The 24262-nt window shown below is 33.8% G+C and overlaps 2 protein-coding genes and 2 long non-coding RNA genes across 22 annotated transcripts in view; 1 reads left to right on the top strand and 3 right to left on the bottom strand.

Moving 5' to 3' along the window:
* The window catches only part of LOC124952724, a 52541-nt gene extending 48338 nt beyond the window's left edge, over window positions 1-4203 (bottom strand). Inside the window, exon 1 of the long non-coding RNA XR_007101984.1 lies at window positions 1133-4203. This is a non-coding gene — a long non-coding RNA (uncharacterized LOC124952724). The remainder of the gene's footprint in view (window positions 1-1132) is intronic.
* Window positions 1-7473, bottom strand: part of LOC124952612 (epidermal growth factor receptor) — a 121425-nt gene extending 113952 nt beyond the window's left edge. For 2 of the 3 annotated variants that reach the window (XM_047502777.1, XM_047502752.1), the window contains exon 1: window positions 4210-7473. In XM_047502777.1, the coding sequence (XP_047358733.1) occupies window positions 4210-4291 (82 nt within the window). In that variant the 5' untranslated portion in view covers window positions 4292-7473. The remainder of the gene's footprint in view (window positions 1-4209) is intronic. The other variant, XM_047502742.1, reaches the window with a different exon arrangement.
* On the top strand, window positions 5078-12198 carry LOC124952711. The gene is made up of 3 exons (XR_007101980.1): window positions 5078-5464; window positions 10880-11062; window positions 11192-12198. It is a non-coding gene; the product is annotated as an uncharacterized LOC124952711 (long non-coding RNA).
* Window positions 8428-24262, bottom strand: part of LOC124952652 (protein NDRG3) — a 71133-nt gene continuing 55298 nt past the window's right edge. For 6 of the 17 annotated variants that reach the window (XM_047502920.1, XM_047502876.1, XM_047502967.1 and 3 more), the window contains 7 exons: window positions 18134-18342; window positions 17458-17578; window positions 16183-16471; window positions 14690-14959; window positions 14261-14345; window positions 11696-11740; window positions 8428-10420 (listed from right to left, as the gene is read on the bottom strand). In XM_047502920.1, coding sequence (XP_047358876.1) covers window positions 10275-10420; window positions 11696-11740; window positions 14261-14345; window positions 14690-14959; window positions 16183-16471; window positions 17458-17578; window positions 18134-18342 — 1165 coding nt within the window. In that variant the 3' untranslated portion in view covers window positions 8428-10274. The other 11 variants (XM_047502911.1, XM_047502831.1, XM_047502838.1 and 8 more) reach the window with 8 other exon arrangements.

A 24262-nucleotide genomic window follows, 5' to 3' on the forward strand; every position in this document is an offset into this window, starting at 1 on the left:
TGTGACCATGCTCCTTGAGAAGAGGACACGATTCAATTCTACTATGATTTCTACGATTCAAATCTCCCGCCAGACATGTCTTTGAATGTCTCGACCAGGATTATGCATCATCTCGTACTCACTATGACGACCGTTGAACTTCAATACTCAGTTCGATTCCAAAGCTTCTTCTTGTCGCGAGATCAGATTTATATATTCTTTCATGGCGTGAAATGAAAGAATTTACAATGTTATTCTTTGAACTTGGTACCAAGTACGAGATTTATGATATATATTTCTCACATGTCCAAAACATATCTTTGACGAAATAGCTTGATGAAAACCTTTTGTGCAAATTCCTTTGTAAGAATCAAATAACTCGATTCACTGGTTATCAGTTTTCGTTGTTTTTTCTTTCTTTCCTTTGTATGAAAAAGAAATCTATTTTATTTTCATATTTTCTCAGTCATTATATTATGAACATTATTGTCACGAATATCGGAACAAATCGAAAACGTTTTAGGTAAAAACAGTAAAATCTAAATCATCGTGAGTCATCGACACATGAACGAGTAAGCGAGCGAGCGCAGCTGCAGCCTCGTAGTATCATGCTAAATGATTATCACTTAACGCGAGCAACTAGTTAGGCACGCGCATCGAGAGATTCTCTTAACGAGAGAGAGAGAGAAAGAGAAAAAGAAAGAGAGAGAGAGAGAGAGAGAAAGAGGAAAAATGTTCACGCCTAAAGACAAGTCCTTCGATTTAAATCTATTCCAGTTTTATGTAGATAATTTTTCTCCATCAATCTATTTCGTTCTTTTTTCGTAATGAGTAGGATATTATGGGATATTAGAAAGAGATAAATTACATACAGATCATTATATTCTTATTGGAAAATATGGTGATTATAAGAAATACGTAAATTTTATTTAATTGTCTCATTCTACTAATCGATTTTCGTTGAAGTGAAATTTTTACATAAATTAAAATCAAAAGCAAAAGAAAAAATGTTGATTATATTTCATTCGTTCTATTAAGACTTTCATAAATCTTTCATATGGTAAGACGATCATCTTATCCGTAAAGTTAATCGTAAATTCAATCAAAAATCAATCCGTGAGTTAGTAAATTAGAAGCATGTGAATATACTCACTGGCGGCCCAATGCCTCACATTATAAAGTCAGGCTAATCGTGGAATGTCGGCTATACACAATTGGCTTTTTGTGCGGTCTTAGATTCGGCGGGTATATCATTTCATTAGCCCATTAAACAATTACGGCTAAGCACGGTACAACACTTGTACAACATACACCTACTTTATATAGGCTCATGTCTATAATCATTCGTGAATGCGTTCTTTGTAATTGGCTCCAAGTTTCTCTGGTTGCTTCTGACGTTGCCCCGACACGTGGTTTCGAATTCTACGGAGTCTCTTCCTCAAATGGTTCTATTTTTAAATACGATCTCCCGATATTCTTTCTTTCTATCGTTCATAAAGAATCCTTCGATCATTTTTTGCGAAACTGATATTTGCGAGTCCGTAGAAAGAAGAGAAGAAAATATGCGGAAAAATTTGCATCGATCTGAGACGAGTGAAGATACACAAACGAATTAAATTGTGGTCAATGCACGAGGTGAATGCATTGTCGCTCGACCCTGATTGCCGCTGGCTGTCGTCGTACTGGCAGAGATAACTCAATTGCTGAACATCCAATCCTACTAAAGTTCCTTCGAGATAAGTTAACGTTAACTCTCAACGATCCGTTTACATAGTATTATAATGATTATGAGATCAGTTAAACATGAAGGTAACTGAGGATATTTTGGACATAGTTTTTCGTTAAGTATGATACCTCTACGGTATCTATTTTCTTAAGGCCGATCAAATCCTTTGGTAACGTTTGTAATGTAAGATGAAACGCGGTTCCGATGCGTCATTGCTCGCGATCATAGTCATCGGGATCGGTTCAAGTGGTGTTGACCTTAGCTTGTTCCCTTTACATCTTAGCTACTCGTTACCGATTCGTGGGAACATTATCAACAAATTCTATATTAAATTCACTTTTGATAAAAGATCTCTGTGTCTTTTGAAAATTAGCCGATATTTCGATTCGTTTAGTCTAACAATTAAATCTTTGCTATAGCAACTTCAACTATTTCACTTTTTAGAAGAGATTTAGTATCATAGAAACGAACTAATAACTATCAGGAAGGTATATTTTAACTATTGAAGGAAATACTACGAGATCCTCAATAGGTAAGTTTGCCAGGGACTTCGATTTGAGCGTTTATTTTATGCTTCGTTGGTTAACGTTCCTCTATACCTTTCTTTCGTACGGTAAAGAGAGAGAAAGAGAGAGAGAGAGAGAGAGAGAGAGAGAGAGAGAGAGAGGAAGAGAGAAAGACACAGAGACAGAGAAAAGAGTAGAGTAGACGTCGTTGACTTGGAGAACGCGAGGGAACACGTTCTTGCTTCTCCTTCCTTCGTCGACGTAGACTACTCCGCTGTGGCAGTTTTTAAACGCGTCCGATACTCCCAGCAAGAATTCAACGAAGAATCCCTCGTATAATCTTTTATTCCACCGCCGCTATGTAGTTTCTTTCTCTCTCTCTCTCTCTCTCTCTCTCTCCCTCTCTCTCTCTCTCCGTCTTTCTCTTTTCTTTTCTTTTTCTCTTCATCTTTCTTCCTCTCCTTTATTCGTTCATGCATTTTTGCAGTCCCCGACTCGATTTTCTTTTACCATCAGATTCTCTTCTTGTATAAGTTAACAAAAAAAGGATTTGATACATTGATCCTGCCACGATCACGAGTTTCTCTCTGAATTCTTTATGAAACGTACATTTTACAATCTAACAACGAAAGATGTATTGATCATCGTATAATGCGAAAATGATGAGAAAACGTTGTCTTAATAAGTACCTAAATATTTATATACCTATGTATCTCATACCATAGAAAAAGAGACTGGGTTGATAATGATCCCCGAAAGAACAAAGTTACCGGCTCGAAGATGCTCGATGATAACTTGTGCAGACGCCGTAAGAAGAATTCTATCGTCGCTTTATCAAAAGTTCCACCGAGACTTGCCGTACCATTGGCCTGGATTCTCGTGTGAGTGCTCTGGCCGAACCGATCTTATTAAGGCCTAATTAGCCGTTTAACAAGGTATATTTAACTCATGGTGTGCGTACGTTATATCCACATAAGAGAAAGAGTGAGAGAGGGAGAGAAGGACGAGAGAAAAGAGGAGGACGCCGTTAAGTTTTCGGTATAAAAATAAATAAGCCGTATTCTCGTCGTTCCCCCCGAGTCAATCCGCGCCATTTAGCGGCATAATCGGACTCCCCTTTTATCTTTTATCGAGCAATCCAAGGCAAACGCGGAGAGTGCTTATCAAAGTGAACTACGTATATAGAACTAATCCGTCTAATTTGTTTATTAGATCGACAGATTCAATGAGACGCAGGTAAAACATTTGATATCGATACAGATTGAACGTATGTCTGTGTTTGTGTGTAACTATCGTCCATCTTTACATTATTTTATAACAATAGAAATAGATAACATAGTCGATTATATAGTTTGATATATGACAGCAGTTAATGAATGTCAAAAGATCTTAAAAAATAAGATAGAAAGATATTAGGAGAAGTAAGTTAAGCTCTATGGGTATAAAATATCATACTATTATCGAAAAGAAAAGAAAAAGAAAGGAAAGAAGAGAAAGAAGAAGAGGTACGTAACTGTCATCTTTCGGTAGAATAGTTGCTGTAAATCATTCCAGGAAAGAGAATTCTCTGACAATGTTGAACGGTCTATACCTGAATCTTTCGTTCGACGGTGGTGTAGGGACCTGAACGGAACACCACCTGCTTAGTAATGTTTGCTATCCTTTATATTCTCCATTCTTAAAGTAACGAGCGACGAATCGAAATTTATGATCCATTTATATCTATACCGATAGTAACTTTAAGAATTATTTTTGTTACTACTTTTATCTTTACTTCTAACATATACATAAATACACGATGAACATAAACCGAATATGGAATAGGAAAAATTTTTGTTACGCATTCCGATCGTTCGTTTATCTTTCGCACGGTCAAGCTCATAGGTAGCAAGTCTGCTTTTTTCTATTAGTTTAGCGAGTACCGTTGCTTCCACTTCATACGGTGAAACGACACAAAAGGTAAAAAAGGAAGACGATAGATGGTCTCAAGAGACTCACCTCTTTCCTCGATGACGTCCGCCTGATCAGAGTAGATCAGCATAAAGGAGACGTAGAGGACGAAGATAGTGCCCAGTCCCATGTTTAATCCTGTATCCAGAGCGAGGACGCAAGAAGGAAGAGACTCTGCTTCTTCGCAAACACCTTCACGAAGATCCTCGCATATCGACTACTACACAAACACCGCACATGTGGACGTTACTACACTCCCGTAATATACACACAACAACGAAACTCTCGCGTCTTTTCGAAGAAGAAAAATCTTCAAGGCGGATAACGAGTATACGTACATCGACCTATCCTTCTTCTTCTATTTATTTATATTTAATTTTTTTTTTTCCGAGCAATGATGGCACTTGCTCGATACACTTGATTTCAAACTTCGCGCTCTCTTTTTCCACCTTTCTTCGTTCGTCTTATCTTAACATTCCTCGTAATTTTCATCGAGGACAAATGAAATGATGAATCTCCTTTCCCTATTCGTTTCTTCCTTTTTCAACATACTAGTGAAACACTAGAGAAATTCACGACGATGGATTGAATCTTGGTTTGTGTACGTGTAATAAGTAAATAAAAGAAACACTTTGTAGCAAAAATGTCCGACGATAATAAGAAATTTTTTATTGCCAATTTCACTAGTATAAATCCCGACACAGAAGATAGAAGAGGTCGACGTGCACAAGAAAGAGACGCGTTTCGAGCGGTGGGTAAGGTGTCGCGGCGACCACCTTGTCGACCGTCTTCGCGTCGGGGGCAACTGCTCTTACTCCCACGCTAGTCGACTCAAGAATACGCGCGCCTTGTCAAAGACCAGCGAGGTTTCGTTTAAAGCGCGACAGACGGCGCCACCGGCGGGGCCGATTAACGACGCCGTCGAACTCTCACGGAAATTACCGGACTTTCTCGAAGTCGTTTCTATCTCTACTCAAGTCGTTCTTCGTGGATACACACGTAATTTCATCCTTTAATTTCTTTTTTTTTTTTATTTTTTTATTTTTTTTTAATTCGATCATTCATATTATTAATCTCATATTTCGCGTGTCTCATAACGAAATTTCTTCAGTTCTCTTTCGTTCGGATTAATGTCGTTTGTAATTCGTTAATTTTGTACTACTGTTGTATTTTGAATTTTGCAACGGTCCACTTGATCCAACGATCAACCGAGAGAAGAAAAAATGGACAACGACGATGAAAGCAACGAAGTTGGAATGACGTACTGGTTAAAGAAAAAGAGGATGTAGCGAGAAAGCCGTAAGTAAGTTTCCGATTATGCCAAAACGCAAAAAAAAAAAAGAAAAGAAAAGAAAAAGTAAGTACATATGCGTGTACGTGCATACGCGTGCACGATCGATCATTGCAAATCAGAGAGGGTAAATGCACTTACGTACGATGCCGTCGATTCCCCGAAGACGCGTCTCGTTTTATCGTCGCAAAAATCGCCGAAGGGAACTGGTTTCTCGTCATTGAAACACGTACGCGATCGAGTGTTGTACGTGCGATCGCTCGTATGCGAGAAAACTTTTCTTCGTTCAAAACTCTTCGTGTAGCTTAGTAAATACCTATAAATTAACAAATACCTGTACGAAAAAGGAATGAGGAATTTTTTTTTTTTTTTTTTAGCCTTTTACATCTTCTACATTTTTTATTTGCAATTAATTTAACGTTCATTGTTTCGAAACGCTCTGCGAAGAAATATTTTTTTTTTTCGAACGCATTGTTCGCAAAAATCGGGAAAAAAAGTTTTCCACTTAAATTACTACGTTTCTTCTTTATTCTCAATAACTTTTAATTCGTTAATTTAAAACATTCGATTTTGCATCGATCATTATTCCGTTTATTAATCATTCAAGTTTTTAAATATTCAAGAGTAAGAGTAGTTAACCTCGTAGAATGCAAAGATATTACTCGTGCTTTTAATCTTTCCACGCGAGTGACCAAGTGGGTGTTCGAAATGTTGTAACAAGCCAAAAGAGTCGTGAGAAAATTGACGGGAAGTATAAGCCTACCAGGTTTACTTTTTATCGGTTTTACACTTCTTTTTTTCTATCTCGATTATGTACATGAGAAGGTACGTATGTAGACATGACATTTTCATATCACCGAGAAACGCGTACATTTTTAGCATTAAGAATATCTTACGATAACGAAAGAAAGTTTTTCGTTTTATTAAAGCAATTTCTATAAACAAGAAAGAAATTGGTAAATAAAAATTTTCGATTTGTTATATCAATGAAATATTTTATCGATTTATTTTTACGAAATAATGTAGAAGATATATATTATTAAAATATAAGATAAGTGAGAAACTTTCACTTCGTTTCCTGCGATTGATAATAATCGGCAAGTGAAATAAAAATAATACACATATGAAGTAAAAATAAAATATAAATGTGAAAGGAGGAACGTCAAGCAAAATTATATAGTAGAAATGATAAATATTTGCTTTCGAATTCGTTTATTATAAATAACAAGATGTATTTGTTCAGTGCGCACGTGTCCTTTAATCATTATAACGTATTTTATATGTATTCAAGCTCCGCGTCTAACAATACGTATAGTTCGCTCTTACTGTACTTACTATATTTCATTTACTCTTGAGTCATTAACGTCACGAACTCAATATGCTTCGCGCTACGATAGATAGAGTACAGCGCGAAAAAAAAAAAAGAAAAGAAAAACAAACGCATTGTAAGTGTGACAATTCAACTGAAATAAAAGAAATAAAGAAAAAAGAAAAAAAAAACGAAAGAGAAAGAAAGAAAGGAAACATAAAATATTTAATCTCGTCGCGCATTGAACGATCTCGCGTAAGATCGTATCAACGGATGAAAACGATCGATCCCATGAAAAGACGTTATATATATTTTATTTTCGGTCCTTTTTTAAATCCGGATCGTTTAATCGTATAATATGAGATAAAATCTCGTAATATGAAAGAAATTAATATAGTAAAATACGATTCGTCGTGACGTATGCAAAAAATGAGTACTCCTTGATCCACGAAGGAAATTTTTTTCACTTTTCTTTTGCGTTTTCCTTTTTTTTTCAATTTTTCTTTTCGTTTCGTTTCGTTTTATCTACGCGATATCATTTCCAATTTTGTTATACATACATTACTGATATGCACTTCGAGAAGATTTTCTTGACGAAGAACCGTATCATTAAGAGATCGGACCGACGATCGAAAATTTAAAAAGCAGCGTTCGCCGAATTCTCCTTCGTCGATATGTTTAATCGAATGCAGGTATTTATATATATATATATATATATATATATATATATATATATATATATATATCGATAGTCTAATCGTAATTTCGAATGATCCGTTCTATTACGCGATTAATCTAACAGTCGGCTTGAATGTTTGATAACGAAGAGTGAGAAATAATACGGGAACGTAGGGTATATACGTATATTATTGGCGGTGTATCGGTAGTTCTTAGAGGCTACGTTATTCTTACTTACTTAGAGCTCACGTCAGCAATTTTTTTAATGCGTGTGTATCCTTTTCAATTCTCGCAAATCGAGCCACGAACTTCTCTAATATTAAGCTGTATACTATTTTTTTCGCGACAGTCTAAACAACGCGTCATAGATATACATACATCTATTATACATACATATATCCAGTTTCTCATTATAAACTTTCTCGTCTACGTGGAGCGACTAAGTCTTATCCTCGAAATTTTTTTAGTATTTTTATAATTTTCTCGTCTCTTTGTGGTTTGACAATTTGTCGTTACGAAAATAAAAGAAAAAAAAAAATATATATATATATATATACATACATATATATATATATATACACAATACGATCGTCCGATTAAACATGACACGCTGCACGAGAAGCAATGGCTCGTTCTTATCTTCACCTATCACAAAGGTGAACGCACAAAGATACGAGAAAATTTAATACAGAGAAAATCGGAAGGAATCTCATCACATACAAAACTAAAGGCGGAGTGGAACTTTCGAAAGCTACGTAGTACAACATCATGTAGCAGGCACGTCTTATCATATCACGCTAGAGGCTTGAAAAAGCCAGGTATAATATAACCATGCGGATGTACCAAACCAGATCTTTTTGACTTATTATTTTCCTTTAACGACTATCTATCAAATATACTCTTCTACTATGATTTTTCTTTCTATACGTACATCCTCGCACTCAAACGCACATCATTCATCGTCATTTTTTTCTTCTATATGTATTTATTCCATATGCGCTTTAAAATAAAATAATAAAATGGTGCGAACGGTGCACAAACGTAAACGCGTGTATAGGCGTTTTCTTTCGCTCTCTCTCTCTCTCTCTCTCTCTCTCTCTCTCTCTCTCTCTCTCTTTCTCTCTCTTTCCATAATGCCCTTTTATGGCAGGGAAAAAGGATCGATGGAAAATCTTTTTCTAGAACGGACAGTAACACAAATTCTACACCAATCCGTTCTCAAAAGAATTTTTCTGTATAACGCGAAAAATTTGTCCTTCTTATCAGCACCTAAATCGCGAAAAGTCCGACGAAAATTCGACGAAAGAAGAGTCGATTGTACGATCGATCGACTTGTTTCTTAGATCTTTCGATTTCATCCTTAGGCCAATGGACGACGAGTAATATAGCGAACGAACTCTCTCCGAGGACACTTTGAGGCAGCTAATTAGCAGCATCCATCATATTTTTTATTATTTCTCCGTAATATCGTCTGAAATTTTTTACTACCAACGACGAAACTTCACGCTTTTGGGTACTATATTTTCATTTCTATTGTTGAAACGATTTATCGATCGTTTCTTCCTTCGAAAAAAATCGATAGACGTGGTTGTTGATGGATTTCAGTCTCGGGAAAGCGCGATTTGTTCTTTTTTTCTATACAGTACCACCGTATTATTTCTTCTTTTCTTTTCATTATTTTGATTTCTTTTTACACATGTATGTATTTTTGTATATATATATATATATATATTTGTGTGTGTGTGTGTTTGTTCGTTTGTGTGTGTGTATATAGGTATGTCTGTATGTATATATGTTTTTGTGTATTTATTAATAATATTTGTGAATGAAATAATATCATATTGCGAGTTCTTGTTTCTTATGTACCTGCATAAATTTCATACCGTTCATAAATGTCGGCATAATTTATAAAGAAATTGCTAAGTAATACCGTTTAATATTCCTTAAACGGTTTGTAAAATTTGTCTCGGTGTAAAAGTCGCGAATTCGTTGTGTGCTCGTAGATTTACGAAAAAATTATCTTATCCGCGATTATTCATGAACATTCATTCGATGATAGTTTTTACTGATTGACTTGACTTTTTTTTTTTTTAAAATCTCGCTCCCTTACGATATTGTCGTCGCTGTTAGTTTTGTTCACGGCGACAATGGGCGTCGTCGAATTATCGCAGAAGTATAGTGTGTGTATGTGTTTTCTTCCTTTTTTAAAGGCGTCGTAACAACGTCTTAAAATTTTAATAATAAAAATGTTCATTGTTTAAAATCACTTTTAAAATATTCAACATCGATTTTAAAATTATACGAACTCGTTAACTTTTTAATTAGTTATTTGTTTCGCCCTCTTAACATTAGAAAATTTGTGATCAGTCACTTTTTAAAAATGTAACATTTGGAAATTACTCGATAATAAATTTTTCTCTTTTTCTATCTTTCTCTCATCTCTCTCTCTCTCTCTCTCTCTCTCTCTTTTTCTTTCTTTTTATCTTTTTTACTTTTTTCTTCATTTTGTAAAATAACAACGCAGCGTCGCATAATAGTTATATCGACTAACTTTTGTTAAAGATAAAAATGGTGAAAATTAATTATAAGAATAAAAAAGTCGAAAGCAAAAAAAAAGATATAATAGAATCGAACTAAACTGAAATCGCAGTCGAAAATAATATGTTACGGTACCACCTCGAAAAGAAATTAAAACGAATGCCACGACGATCGTTGTTTCGACGAAACCTTGAAGTTATTTATCGTCATCGTGTTTTTTTGATCTATCGTCGATTAGGTAGTTTTTATTATTTAAAAAGAAATTAACGGAGGTGGTTGTGGTTCATCGAGAAACATTTAGCAAACCACTGCTTCCGATATGGGATTCTCGGTGATGTGTATAGTTGCTGTAGGCCAATCGATTTTCTTGCTGCAAACATGATTCAGTCCTTCGAGAGAGGCCAATCTATAGTCGGCCATCTTCAATGGCGAAAGTGGGGCCACTGAAATAGAAAAATCAGTGCACATTTTTTAAATTGTCTTTATCGTTATGTCGATACTTTTTTTTTTTCGTTCTTCCTCGTGAGCTTTTAGTAATCCGATCAGCCATGACTCGCGCGTTCTCTTTCCTTGTTCGAATACATAAGAGATACACGCGAAATAAATAATCATCGATCGAAGAATGAAAGTAAAAAAATCAAAGTGGCAAGCACGCATGCAAAGTAAAAGTAGAGAATTGAGTGTATCGTTTGTGATCGTACAATGTTGGATTTTTCACGTTTATATATTTGTATTTTATGTCGCGCGCGCGCGCGCGCACGTATGTGCGTGTGTATCCATGTGTATATGTGTATTAGTATCTATGTGTGTATGTGTATTGGTGTGCGTATAGCAGGACACAATGTGATTTTGCACAAACTGAAATATTCTACTACCCAGATGCGGTGTTCTTTCTTTCATAGATAAAGATTATTCCGAGGTCCTACCATCGGTATGTGCCGCTACAACAAGAGACGCTTTTTCTCTGCACAACATAAAAATTCTAATTTACAAATCACCTGCACGAGAAGATAGCGCAAAAGGTCGATTGCTGCCACTTTTGTGACGTAACTCGATTTTATAAAGCTCTAATTTATCGATTATCGGTAAGAAATTTTCTCTCGTACCGACTATTGATAAACGTTTTAGTCGAACGAGCGAATTCGTTTATTGAGAATTAATTTTTTTTTTATACATCATATATAATTATTTAACTAATTTCTTAATGCTTCTAGATATTTAATTTTCTTTACGAATTCGCTCGACAGAAATAATCTCAATATTTATAATGGTTAAGTAAAGAATAACATATGGATATAATTAGAAGATGTGGAGGAGATACAGAGTTTGACAAAACTGTTATTATTTGTTATATGCAATAAAAGAAAAGGTAGTTAGGAATGTGATTGATTGTTTTAATAAATTTAAGGATTAAAAATCTCAAACATTTAGAAGATATTATTCATAATTCCAAATTCACAAAGAAGTAATAGTGTGATACCCGAAGAAAAGGTGGTGGTTAGTTTCAATATTTCATAGATTTTCTTTCAACAAACGCAGCCCAGGTTACCCAATTTGTTATTGAAAATACAATAATCGCCAATTAGTCTCTCTCCCTCTCTCTTTATCATACTTTCCGATAAAAGTTTAAATTCCGACTTACTTAACACATAGATGTGGCCTAATTGACCAACTGCGCGCTCGACTCCTTGCGACCTTCAATTCCTAATTACAATTACCTTCGGGTGTTGTCGGCGTCATGGGCTTCCGCGAGGATCTCACCGCTAAAACGCATAAAAAAAAAAAAACAAGGTCATTTAAACATCAAAATTGTCATATTGGTTATAAACTATTATGAGCATAAAGCAAATTTTTTTCAAATTTACTCCTTTAAAGAAAAGTCCGATACAAGAATAAATCAATTATAATGTATCAGTATGTAAAAACAAAACAAGCTTCATTCCTCGTTTGGCTCATGTCCATAAATGTTAGGCAAAAATTTATATTCTAACGTGATAAAATATGTAGATTTAAAATACATGTTTAGAAGTACAAGTCGTATCTTACAAAATGGATATGAGCAATGACGAAGAAAAGCATTTTTATTTTTTACCTAAATTTTTTTTATGTGTATCTCTTTTAAAAACATCACATTATTTCTAATAAAAGTGTGTTATTTAGACGTACATAGCTGACACGATCTTAGCAAAAATTAAGGAGAAAAAAAAGCCAAGAAGCGGAAACTAATCTATCATCTATTCTGTTTAGATCTGATATAATAAATACGTACCACTCGATCGATCCGAGACGCGTGGGAAATAAAGGCGCAAGTTGGTGAACAAGTACTTTTTTCATTTGCCTTTTGTATCTCTTTTCTTTTTTTTTTTTTTTTTTTTATATTTGTTTATTTATTTGTTAGTATCTTTTTTTCTTTCTTAAGAACCTCACAAAAATAAAATGATAATGGTGGTGAGACGCAAAAACGAATTCACTTGATTCTTTCCTTTTTAAATACTCTTTTATTTATCAAGTCGAGCCGGTGATTAGCCGGGACAGAGTACATGATCAAGGACCTAGTTGGATCTTGGTATTTCTCTCAAAATCATGCTATATCAATGATATCGACCGAATGATTTTCTATTACTTTTCGATAACGATAAAAGCATCACATATAAGCTTTTTTTAATTCTCCAATTAGCCGCGATATTGTCAAGCGTAAAGCTTCAAAACACGAAGATCCAAGCGCGATGGACATCCCCTCATTAGTACAACATGAAACCTTTACGCGAATTATAATAGTGAAAATCGTAACAACAACAATAATTAACGACGATGACGATGATGACGACGACGACGATGATGACGATGATGACAATGATGGCGATGATGACGATGACAGAGATAATCAACCGAAATTGGCATTTAACAACAGCTTGGGCGTACTGGGTAGCATTCGCAGATTTTCTAACTATTGCATAGTCCATCATATCAAACTCAAACAATTTCAATTTGCTTTGCTTACGCGTACGCTATCCATTTGAAAATGATTAAAAAGAGTGAATGGCGTCATACCGATAAAAGAAACGTCTAATCACGAATTAGATCGGAAAACGATGTTTCGTTAGTCAACATCGACCGATAGAGATTAAAAAAAAAAAAAGCTGCTATATGTTCTGTAATATGTGCTAGTGTTTCTACAATCAAAAAGCCAAAAACAAAAGAAAAAATTTGAACGTTGCTCATTTTCACTACTTTTGCGTACTATAGATTTGATTCTCATAAGCGTATTTCACGTTTTTTCTTATAACAAACAAAAATAAAAAGTATGTTATACGTGAAGATCGCAGTTGCAAAAGCGAATATTAAAATAAAAATTCTAATCAAAACGGTTCGTTGTTGAACTTAACATCTTAAAATTGTCCTAAGAATATCATCTATTCGGAAAGTTAGAAGTACCTTCAAAAATCTTGACGACTCTAACGAGCTTGACGCTTTTAGCGAAATTATTTCTTATTTTCTATCTCTGGCAACTTCTTAAACAAAATATGAAATAACAAATAGATATACTATATTCACATAATTAAGAAAACTTGTCGATATACCGAGTACGTCCGTGTTCTAAAAGCGTAAATTCGTTGGTCAATGATCTTTAAAGTTATTGAGGAACGCGAGAATAAAGGATAGTCAACGGTCGGTATCGTAGATACGCTGTACTACATGTCTACAGTACAATACTACTCTCTTTAGGCCAAAAATACTGATAGCGATACGATACGATCTATATCAATTGATGAGGGGAAACAAACTTAGGACTACAAACGTTCACGAATTAATTTTCCTCTCTTTGATACAACTCGTGGAGAAATATTTCTTTAAGCAAATACGGGACCATCTGGTGTATAAAAAAGAAAAAGAAAAAGAAAAAGATAAAAAGTTCGATCGATGCCGTATGGGCATAAACGATATACATATGTATATGTATGTATGTATGTATGTATGTATGTATGTGTTTGTACGAGCTATTTACAGAAACTCCCGATCGATATTCGAGTATGCCTTGAAAAAAGGGAATCCTCAGAAGTTTCTCGATCCTTTGCGAGTCTCCGCGTTCTGTTCTCGGGAGCAGTAAAATGCAGGTAACAGGCAAATTTTTCCCCGCTACCAGACGGTCACGTGCAATTCACCTATGAAATATGCTTGCGCGTGTGCGATACGGTCGAATGGATGAAGATCGATGAGGATTACCGAATTATATTCTTGTTAATTTTAATTCTAACTTGTTTTTCGCGACGGCACTCACTTACCATATCCTTCGCCTTGAAGAAACAGTCGAAAGGCCTCGCTTACTTTGCCCGGTTGTTCCTCGAGGACCATACCGCAATCAGAGATCTGAAAATCGTATAATGATTTGGTCGAATGAATGATTCAAAAAGAAATCGAAAGTGAAAGTTAAAATCGAATTTATGCGTCGCGATCAATACGAATCGAATTTAACGAGAAACAACAAGCAGGTGTTTACTTCATTTATTTACGTACATGTACGTACTAGTTGTATGTATGTATATACAAGAAACACTACCATAGGTTACGAGTTTGCGGTTTAAATGGATTTCACACGATGGTATGTTACACCGAAAAAAGAGATCAAAGTGTTGGAATTTGGCTAGCCATAGGTAAATACTTTCTCCAGATTCATGGAAAGCTGATTATTCGATACGTTCGAGAATTCTCACCTTCATCCAGGTGCTGTTCGTTGGATCTAACCGCCCATTTAACGTAACCGTGTCGTCCACGTGCGGACTCAGAGCACCTGTAATGTTCATTACTGGTACGCTAAGCGTTAGACCTTCCTTCTTGCGCGTAGGATCCAGTTCTCTGGTGATGTTCAAATCAGTACGTCGCACGTAACTGTCGATGAATAATGCTAGATTTATTGGGTTCACGCGATGTTCGAAATAATTCTTGTAGACTTGAACGAGATCGTGGTTTCTTTCTTCTGTACCCTGAAAAAAAAAAAATCGATTAAAAATTCTTATCGATATAATAATTCCTTATTTCGATTATTAATTCTGCGATTTTTCGTACAACCATTATAATCTTCGAACGAATCGATACGTGGAACTCTTGGATTTCTTTTTCCCTTATCCATTTTATAATGAATATAAAAAATAAACGAAAATTGGAACGGTATGATTGTTCAGGAGAAATCTTAGGTAAAAAGGCTTCTTCGAACTAATTTTCGAGTTTGACTTAACTATCATCATCAAATTGAGTTCCTCTTTCATTATGTACATACGTATATCGTTACGGTAATATTTAAGCGCAAGCTTTCTTTCCTTTCTCTTTCTCCTTCTTCTTCTTCTTCTTATTCATTTTCCTCTTCTTCTTCTTCTTCTTATTCTTTTTCCTCTTCTTCTTCTTCTTCTTTTTCTTCTTATTTTTTTTCCTCTTCTTCTTCTTCTTCTTCACTAAATATATCTATACTCTACGTTATACCCGGTAAACCTATTAAGAAGCTACGTGTTGCATAATAAGAGCGGCGAAATTGCTGCTGACGCGCTAATCCAATTTCTCGCCTCATATAGATGCGTTCACGAGCGAATGCTGTTGAAGGAGCTCGAAGCTTTGTCATCGATAATTCCTTATACGCTTTCACCCGAACGTCGTCCGCTTGATCGATTCGACGAAGTATCGAGCGTTTGAGTTTAGTCAAATGGCACGCGTATCTATCGAATAAATCTCTCAAGGAGAAGTTTAACTATAAACGATCACGCTATTATAATATATACCTCTATATATACGTGTATATATATATATATATATATATATATATATATATATATACAGTAAGAGTTATTTTAAAGGAAATTAATTGCGAAGTATATCGAGGCAGTTTCTTTTTTAAAAAAACCAATGAATTAATAGATATATAAATACTATTAAAAATTACAGATTATAATTTACAATAGTTTTATATTAGTTAATTATTGAATTGGTTAATAGATACCATTATAAACTATAATTTATAATAGTTATGCATAATGATAAAAATAAAAATTTAAATAAGAATTTAATAAACTGTTTACTTAAACTCAGTTCTGACTTAATCTAATATATAGAAACATTGTTTGATAAATTATAATATCGTAAATGTGATATAATTATAATAAAAATGTTCCTGCTTCGATATAGTTTCATTGAATTTGTATTATGTAGAACATCTTACCCTGCCAAAATGATGCCACATGAGATAATCAAGGACGCTCTGCGTCATTCCCTGTGACCTCAGATGACGTACGTTGAGCTTTTGATAACCCCATTCGATCCATCCTGCTTGCGTAGATACGCAATTGATCAAGCACAGTGCATTGACCTTATCTGGATGTGCAAGTGCAAATCTAGCCAATATATTGGCTCCCGCACCAACCCCAAAACCAATGACAGATCTCAAACCGAAATGGCCGAGGACAAAGAGCAATTGTTCTGCTAACTCTTCCATGGATGGATAAACATAACTATAATAAAACATTAAAATTCTTAGAAAGCTTATATAATAATTTGTTTCATTGTTATGAAAAACATATGTCATTGATAAAAATTCATCGTCTTCGAAATCTCTATTTAAATTAACGGCTTTACACTTTGACGAAAGATTTCAAAGAAACTTCGTTCAATTGAATCATTCTATACGTTCTCGTTGAACTTGGCACGCGAACGAGAATGTGGCAGAATGTAGTAATAGTTCAAGCTACCGCGTGCACAGACATCAGCATTGCTCGTTACATAATTTTCTATCTCGATTCGTGCGACAGAATTACGACTTATGTATCTTCGTTCTTTCGCTATATAATTATTACGACTCATATTATACGTAGTTATTTTTTCATCCAATAAAAAAAAGATATATAATTATATATATGTAAATATATATAATTAATGTTTAATTATTTAATTATAAGTATATATAAATAATGTTTATTTCTAGCTTTCCATTTTCAATAACTCTTATCAAATCCTTACAATTGCAAAGAATTCAAAAATCGCGGTAGAAGAAGGCATCGAAGAACGACATCAATGGAAAATGAAACGAAAGCAGGCTATACTATATATAGGGCTTCGATTAATTAGAACGTTAATAAGGTCATTGATTATTGCGTTAATTAAATTCTCCCACAAGCTAACCTTCTTAACTAATCGCGACTACGAGCGTCATATTACCAGGTAGAATACGAGATATGTAAGTACATGTGTAAATGTAAGCAAGTAGTACTTTCCATAGTCCCGTACCTGTGATAATCTGTTTTTAATTAGCAACTTCGTTAGCATCGTCAAGAGACTTTATTGTTTCGTACATATGTATGTAGGCGTATCCATAAAACGCACTAGCATACTGATTTCGCGAGACGGAAAGTACCTGTGTGTTTCTTTGACGAAACGTGTTTTTTATTACATTCGTAAACATAATTATGCGCGTGTGTATATACTGTATATGAATACTCACTCCTCCTGGAGCGCCGGTGCATTTTCCTCTTGACCAGGTGCGTTAACATGATAGACGCAAAAATTTTCGAGGAGTACGCGCATGTCGATGTAATTGAAGAAAGCTTGGAAGCTCGAGATATCTAAAATAATGAAATTTCATTTTGTTTGTTAAGTATCGTATCGATAATCGTTTTATCACGTATAATCGATAGTCGTTTTATCTAGCAGTTTATTTCTTATTGTATGTCTTACGCATGTATATAAGAAATTAATTTAATTTCTTTCAATTACAATTAAACTATTATTTCATTCTCATTTATTAGTAGAATAATTAAATAAAATTTTCTTAATTCTCCTTCATTGAATGTAAAAAATAATTTAGTAGTTAAAATGGCGTATTATTTTTTAAAATAATTTACATTGTTTCAGTAAATTGTTTATGCTACAAATCTGAAAAGTTTGCCCTTGGAAAGTTGCCAGGTTATCATGATGTATCACGCGAACGTAAATATTTTACAGATGATGGTAAAAATATCGATACTCTTGCAAGAAGCTTTTATTTTCTTCTTTTCATTATTTTTTCTTTTTTTCTCTTTTTTTTTTTTTTTTTTTTTTCTTTTTTTTTTTGACGATTAACTTAACCTTTTCAAACAAAAAAATAGAAAAATTTTCTTTGAACTTTCTTCAATACTTACAATTAAGGCCTAAATCGTGGTAAGTGAGGATCGCTGGTTTTGTCTGGTTTCCTTGTACGGCAACAAGCAGACTACCTTTATCGGTTTCTACTCTTTCTTCTCGTACAGAGCTATCGTCTCTCGACAAATACCTCAGAGCCGGAAACTGTAGCTGAATATTCTTCAGCTCGATATCGTCCATACTATCTCGCATGCACGAAGGCATCGTGCTGCGCATGGAAAAGAATTCTCTTGATTATATCAGTTTAAATAAATGAAAAATCGTTCATTGGGTTTGTGTACGTTTCACGGAAAATGACAAAAAAAAAAAAATATATGACTATCATAGTCGACAGATTTTTTTTTTCTTTATATAACGTTACTATATTGTTTCTGATGAAAAAAAAAAAAAAAAAAAAGATAAATAAATACAAACTTCGTTTTAAATATAATATATCAAAGAAAACTTTGATTAACTTTATAAACTGAATCGCATATAAATGAGATTAAATATTTTTCTACTTCGTTAATAAAAAAAGAAAGAAAAATAAAAGAATTAACTAAAATAAAGAGATCTCTCGTATTAGCTGATAACTTATTAAATATCATATTAATTTTTTCGAAGCCCATTAGCAGTGAAGTACACTGTAAAAAAACATATTGTAAACTATCGATATTATCCACGTTTCCATTCATGACTCCAACCAATTTTACTGATTACATAATACTATGTTTACTTTATAGATAAATGGCATTTCGTTCCTGTTTTTGTAAAAATGGACCTATTAAGGAGATAGTAAATCTACAAATAGTAAATGTTAGAAAAAGTGATGTCATTTTCTGTTTGTTTTTCTCACTTATTAGAACTCACATTCACGCATTAGAATTTTCCAGAGATATCTTAATTCTTAAGCTCTTTCAAAGTTCTCAAAGAGAGTTCACGAGACCTTAACCATGCACCATGAAAGTGCATTTAAACGAAGCCGTGCGATATGCAATTGCCCCACGCGGTATGTACCCAGCAAAATTATAACTCGCTGAATTACTGGCCTCGTTGTATAACGAGTCGTTTCTCATCAAAGGATTAATTTTTATATATTTTTTTCTTCTATTTTATTTTTTTCTTTTCATTTCTTTTCTTTTCTTTTTTTTTTTGCTATTCAAATTTTCTCTTTTTAGCTTAGATCGTTTTACGAGACAAAAGGTAAAAATAAAAGAACGACTCAGTTAAAAGCTTTTTCAAAGTCTCTATACACTTGTGCATACCTGAATGAGAACACGTAATATCATTAAAAAACAGCAAGTTGTTAAGGTATACAGAGATACGAGCGTGTCTATCCTAGATAGAGCTTTCGTCTGATCTTTTTATGGTATCGATCTGAAGACCACGCCCAGTCGAACGGAGTAAACTCAAACAAAATGCATTTGAACAATTTTCTAACGCGTGTGCATTAGTTAGTTAGGAAAATCATAGCCCTCCTCTCATATTTGAATAATTAATATTTATTTTAGAATTGATTCTGTCAATGAAAATTTTCTAGATTAAAAATTGAAATAATGATAATAATAAAAAAGAAAATATAAATGTTCAATAACGAACAATTTACTCGTCTTAATTGCGTGGCTGGTAACGACCCACATTCGTAAGAATTTATGTAGAGTCTTTGAAGTCTCCCTTGTTCGTGTAACCTCGATATAATTACCTAGAAAAATGTCAAGAACCCCACGTGACCCTTTCATGCGACTAGCGTTCTAGGTAAAGCGTAAAATTAAAAGACCTTCCTTGTTTCAAGGAAAATGTCAAAGGATAAGATAGTCAGGTAGTAGAATAGAGAAAATGTTATTATCATGAAACTTAACAAATTGTTCTGGAAGTTTATTACGATGTAACATTGCTTTCCTCTCACTCCTCATATAAAACGAGCAGACAAAGCTCGCAAGGAAGAAGGTCGTCTATCCTCTTTTATGTCTCCAAGGAGAGGCTTTTGCTATCTTTGCTGTCTACTTTATTAAATATCATGTCCGATTAAACACTTACGTGTATTATTTTCTTACTTTATTTTTTTGTTCGTTATTAGCAATTAGTCTTTATAACAATCGATCACTTCGTGTCACTCATCAATTAGTAAATCTTTTATTTTAAATCTTAAATAATATTCTTTTTCTTTTTTCTTTTTTTTTTTTTTTTTTTTTGGATAAAGTTATTTATACGAGTCTATTATAATACAAATTATTCGAAATAATTCGAGTTACTTTTAGAAAGATATCGGCAAAGGAAACAGATATCACCTTATGGCGACTACAGTCTACGATCAATACGTCCATAAAGAGAACTGCATTGTGTCGAGCTACATACATGGAAATCGTAATTTGGAACGCAAAATTCAAAGAGCACACCTCGAGTCAATTTTCATTGAAATCTTTAAACCATTCGATTTTATTTTCGAAGGATTGATCGTTTAATAAGGACCAAATTTATTTCTTACAATCTTATTATTAAATGAATAACATTATCTATATTTTTTATTAATTAAAATTTTCGTATATATCTCGTTACGAACAATTAGTAACATTATTATACACGAGACATTTTATATATTTTAATATCTTCATGAAATATCACGATAGAACGAAGTTCTTTACATTTCTCCATAGAAATTATTTGGTAATATTTCTTTCTTACCATTCTATTCGTGTTCTTTTCGTATCAGAAGCAAATAAAAGATACAAAATAAAAGTTATCAACGTCAAGTTAGTTAGCATTCCAAACACTATCAAACGGGGTACATGCGTAAGTGCTTCTCCGTATCTCGTACACGTCAGACTCTCATTTCCGGTCAAAGTTAAATCCGGTTTGTATTCCAACTACCTACTTTGGAACGTCGACGATAACGTGTAAATGACGATATACAAGATATCAACCATGGTACTACATGAAATTACTATTATTTTCTCTTTCCTTATTACGTTCTGTTTCTTATAACACGTTTCCCTTAAATTTGAAAGTATAAAGAAAAAATTGAGAGGAGTATTAACCACGAGGAACAGATGGGTGGCTTTGGGAACATGATATTTCGTAATTTTATATCTCCTTGGTATCCTTTTTATCAATCGATTAACCGGACCTGATTTTTTGTGGTTTTATTATACCATAGTCAATGTATAGTCATAAAAGTAAAACGATGCTGCAAAGGGGATCGATTTACATCCTGTTTTATCGGTAGCTCGTATTTTCTTCTGAAATAAAAGAGATAAGAAAGAGAGAGAGAGAGAGAGAGAGAGAGAGAGAGAGAGAGAGAGAAAGAGAGAGATGGAGAAAATAAATAAAAAAAATAGTTCATGCATTTATGCATAAAACACAAGGATGTATAACATATATACATATGTATATGTATGTATAACACGTTAAAAAAAAAAAGCCATACCACATTCCAAACGCGACAATTTATATTTACTTTTTCTTCCTTTCCTTTTCGAGCGCTCCAATCGAACAGAAACTATACTTCAAACAAATTAAACTTTAACGAAGGTCGCCAGGAATGAATGTTCGAACGGATAAAGAAAAATGAAAAGAGGCCAGAAAGAGAAAAAAAGAGAGAAAGAGAGAGAGAGAGAGAGAGATCACTTAAATTTAAAAGAACGATCGTACTTTAAATAATAAATTCCATGCGTTCGTTACCTCCATCATCAGTCAGTTGCTCTCCTTTTCTTCTCTCTATCATATGGTAAATTTAAACGATAAGTTCTGTTCAAGGCTTCGTTTTAACTCACCAAAATGACTTGTACGATCCTGGTTAGTTCACGCGTAATACGACTTGCGAATAACGTCGATAAAGAGATATCTGGATCAAGGACGTCTCTTCGATAATATCAATCGCGACAGGGAAACTTCTCTTTTCTTCTATTTTTCATTATATCAATTTATTTCTTTTCTCTCCCAGAAAAGAGATCATATACGATTATTAATGACGCTTGTTTTTTTTTGTACGATCTTGGAAAAGATCAAATGTTCGTAATACTCTCGATATATAGTAACGTTTATGACGTAGAAGAAGAAATCATCGATCGACTCGACCGTACGAAAACATAAATCAAACTTTAGAGAAAGAGAAAAGGAGAGAGAGGGAGAGAGAGAGAGAGAAAGAGAAAGCTTGTAGCAACGAATGCAGGAGGAATTGGCTTCTCGCCAAATTCCATTAAACGAATTTTCGGCTGAAAGTAGAACGAGTGATGACCTAACGTGATGTCTCCTTATTTTCTAAAAAAAAAAAAAAAAAAACATATATATATATATATGTATTTATAATTTAAAAACGAAATTCGAAAAAGCAGAAACATTCGAAAGACATAATGAGTCCTTGTCGTATATATAATTATATTATATTAGTATAATTATTCTAAATTACTTTGCTGCAAAGATCTACGTTATTTTAATGATCATCATTATTACTATCTACAAAAGTAGAATGGTTTTAATGGTTTTAAAAGTTTATGCCAAATTATGATACTAAATACATCCGCAAAGTTTAAGGGGTCTGAAAAGTAAGACTATTAATCCTTATCGATTGTTCATAATGGAAAATATTGGTTTATAACCATTAAAACGATATTATGCATTGTCTTTAATTGTATCGATGATGAATCGTATTTTGTGCATTTAACACCACGATTTTTCGATGATAATCGATGAATTCATCGTATCGTAATGATGCGACAACGCGTGCCGATCGATCGTAAACTTGTTAACGAGTACGCGTTAATAATAAATCCTTGTGCTGCTTCAACGCCATCCTTTGTCGTCTTAATTAGAGTAGTCAAACCACAAAGGTGCTTTGTCGGTCGTTTCGCGATGACACGGTAAAAATCTGTAACAAGCATCTAGTTGCATCCTAACACATAGTTGCATTAATGCTATATTTGCACGATTAGAATTAAGTCGACACTGCGTGTTTAAAGTTAATAATAATTATTATATCGATTGAACATATTTAGCTTTTTAAATATATAATATTCCATGCATTAGGCAAATCTTGATTCGATCGTAAAATATTTCTAAAAAAGAAATTGAAAAATCAATAAATCTCATTTGTGACGAAGTAAATCCTCAGGTTGAGCGATTCTTTCCTTTCATCGTTAAACATAAATCTCAAATATCAGAAGTTATTGTCGATTTCTCAATAACCTTATAAAATTTCTTATTATTCTTTCTTCAAAACCTTATAAAATTCATACCTTCATACCTTCAAGCATAGATTAATATCGAAGAATCTTTGGAATATAGACCGATGACAAAATCTAATCAAATCGCCAATGCTGAAGGATAATACGAATAATACGATAAACCTCACGCTGGTTTGTCTCTCTCTCTCTCTCTCTCTCTCTCTCTCTCTCTCTCTCTATATATATATATATATATATATATATATATATATATATATATATATATATTTACTAAGAACAAGAGTTAAAGCTACTCTAATTCTAAGCAATTTTCGAACTAGGCCAGAGCAGAAATGATGAAGAGCAAGAAGGAAAAAGTACCTAATATGAGAGATATTAACAACTACAAGGGATTTTGAACAAATTCATTCTCTCGTCGAACCTTTCTCACACGAACTTACCCCAATAGTGCAGTTTTCTCGGCGGTAGCGGCGGTCGGCATCTTGTTTCTGTCCCTAGAACAAAATGGCGGCAAATAATATCACACACACCCGGTCCCTGGGGTTTTGCTCACGCAATTTCGTCTCCTCGATCACACAAATCACAAAGCATAATCGACATAATTTTATGGGGATCTATACAATCAGATAATCTAAGAATTCGACTTTCTTACGATGTCGTTTATTTTTTGTTACTTTCGAAACTTCGCGTATTGATTTTTCAAAACTTTGATCTAACCAAATTTATCACTTTAAAAGTAATCATTCTTTAATCGAATCTGAACATCAATTCGTAGGAATCTACTAGGTCAGTCGATAGAACTCAGGAAACGAGGAAAAGTTAATGGACGTTAGTTCAATGAGATCTAAAGTTTAATGCAATGTTGACCGAGTTTGATCGAGTTCGAACGTGGCTGAAAAGGTAAAATGGAAGACCATTGAAAATTTAACATGTTCGTTTATAAACTTTGTAAAAAGTATAATTTTATAC

The sequence above is a fragment of the Vespa velutina genome, chromosome 1, assembly GCF_912470025.1.
Source record: "Vespa velutina chromosome 1, iVesVel2.1, whole genome shotgun sequence".
In the NCBI taxonomy this organism is placed as follows: Eukaryota; Metazoa; Arthropoda; class Insecta; order Hymenoptera; family Vespidae; genus Vespa; species Vespa velutina.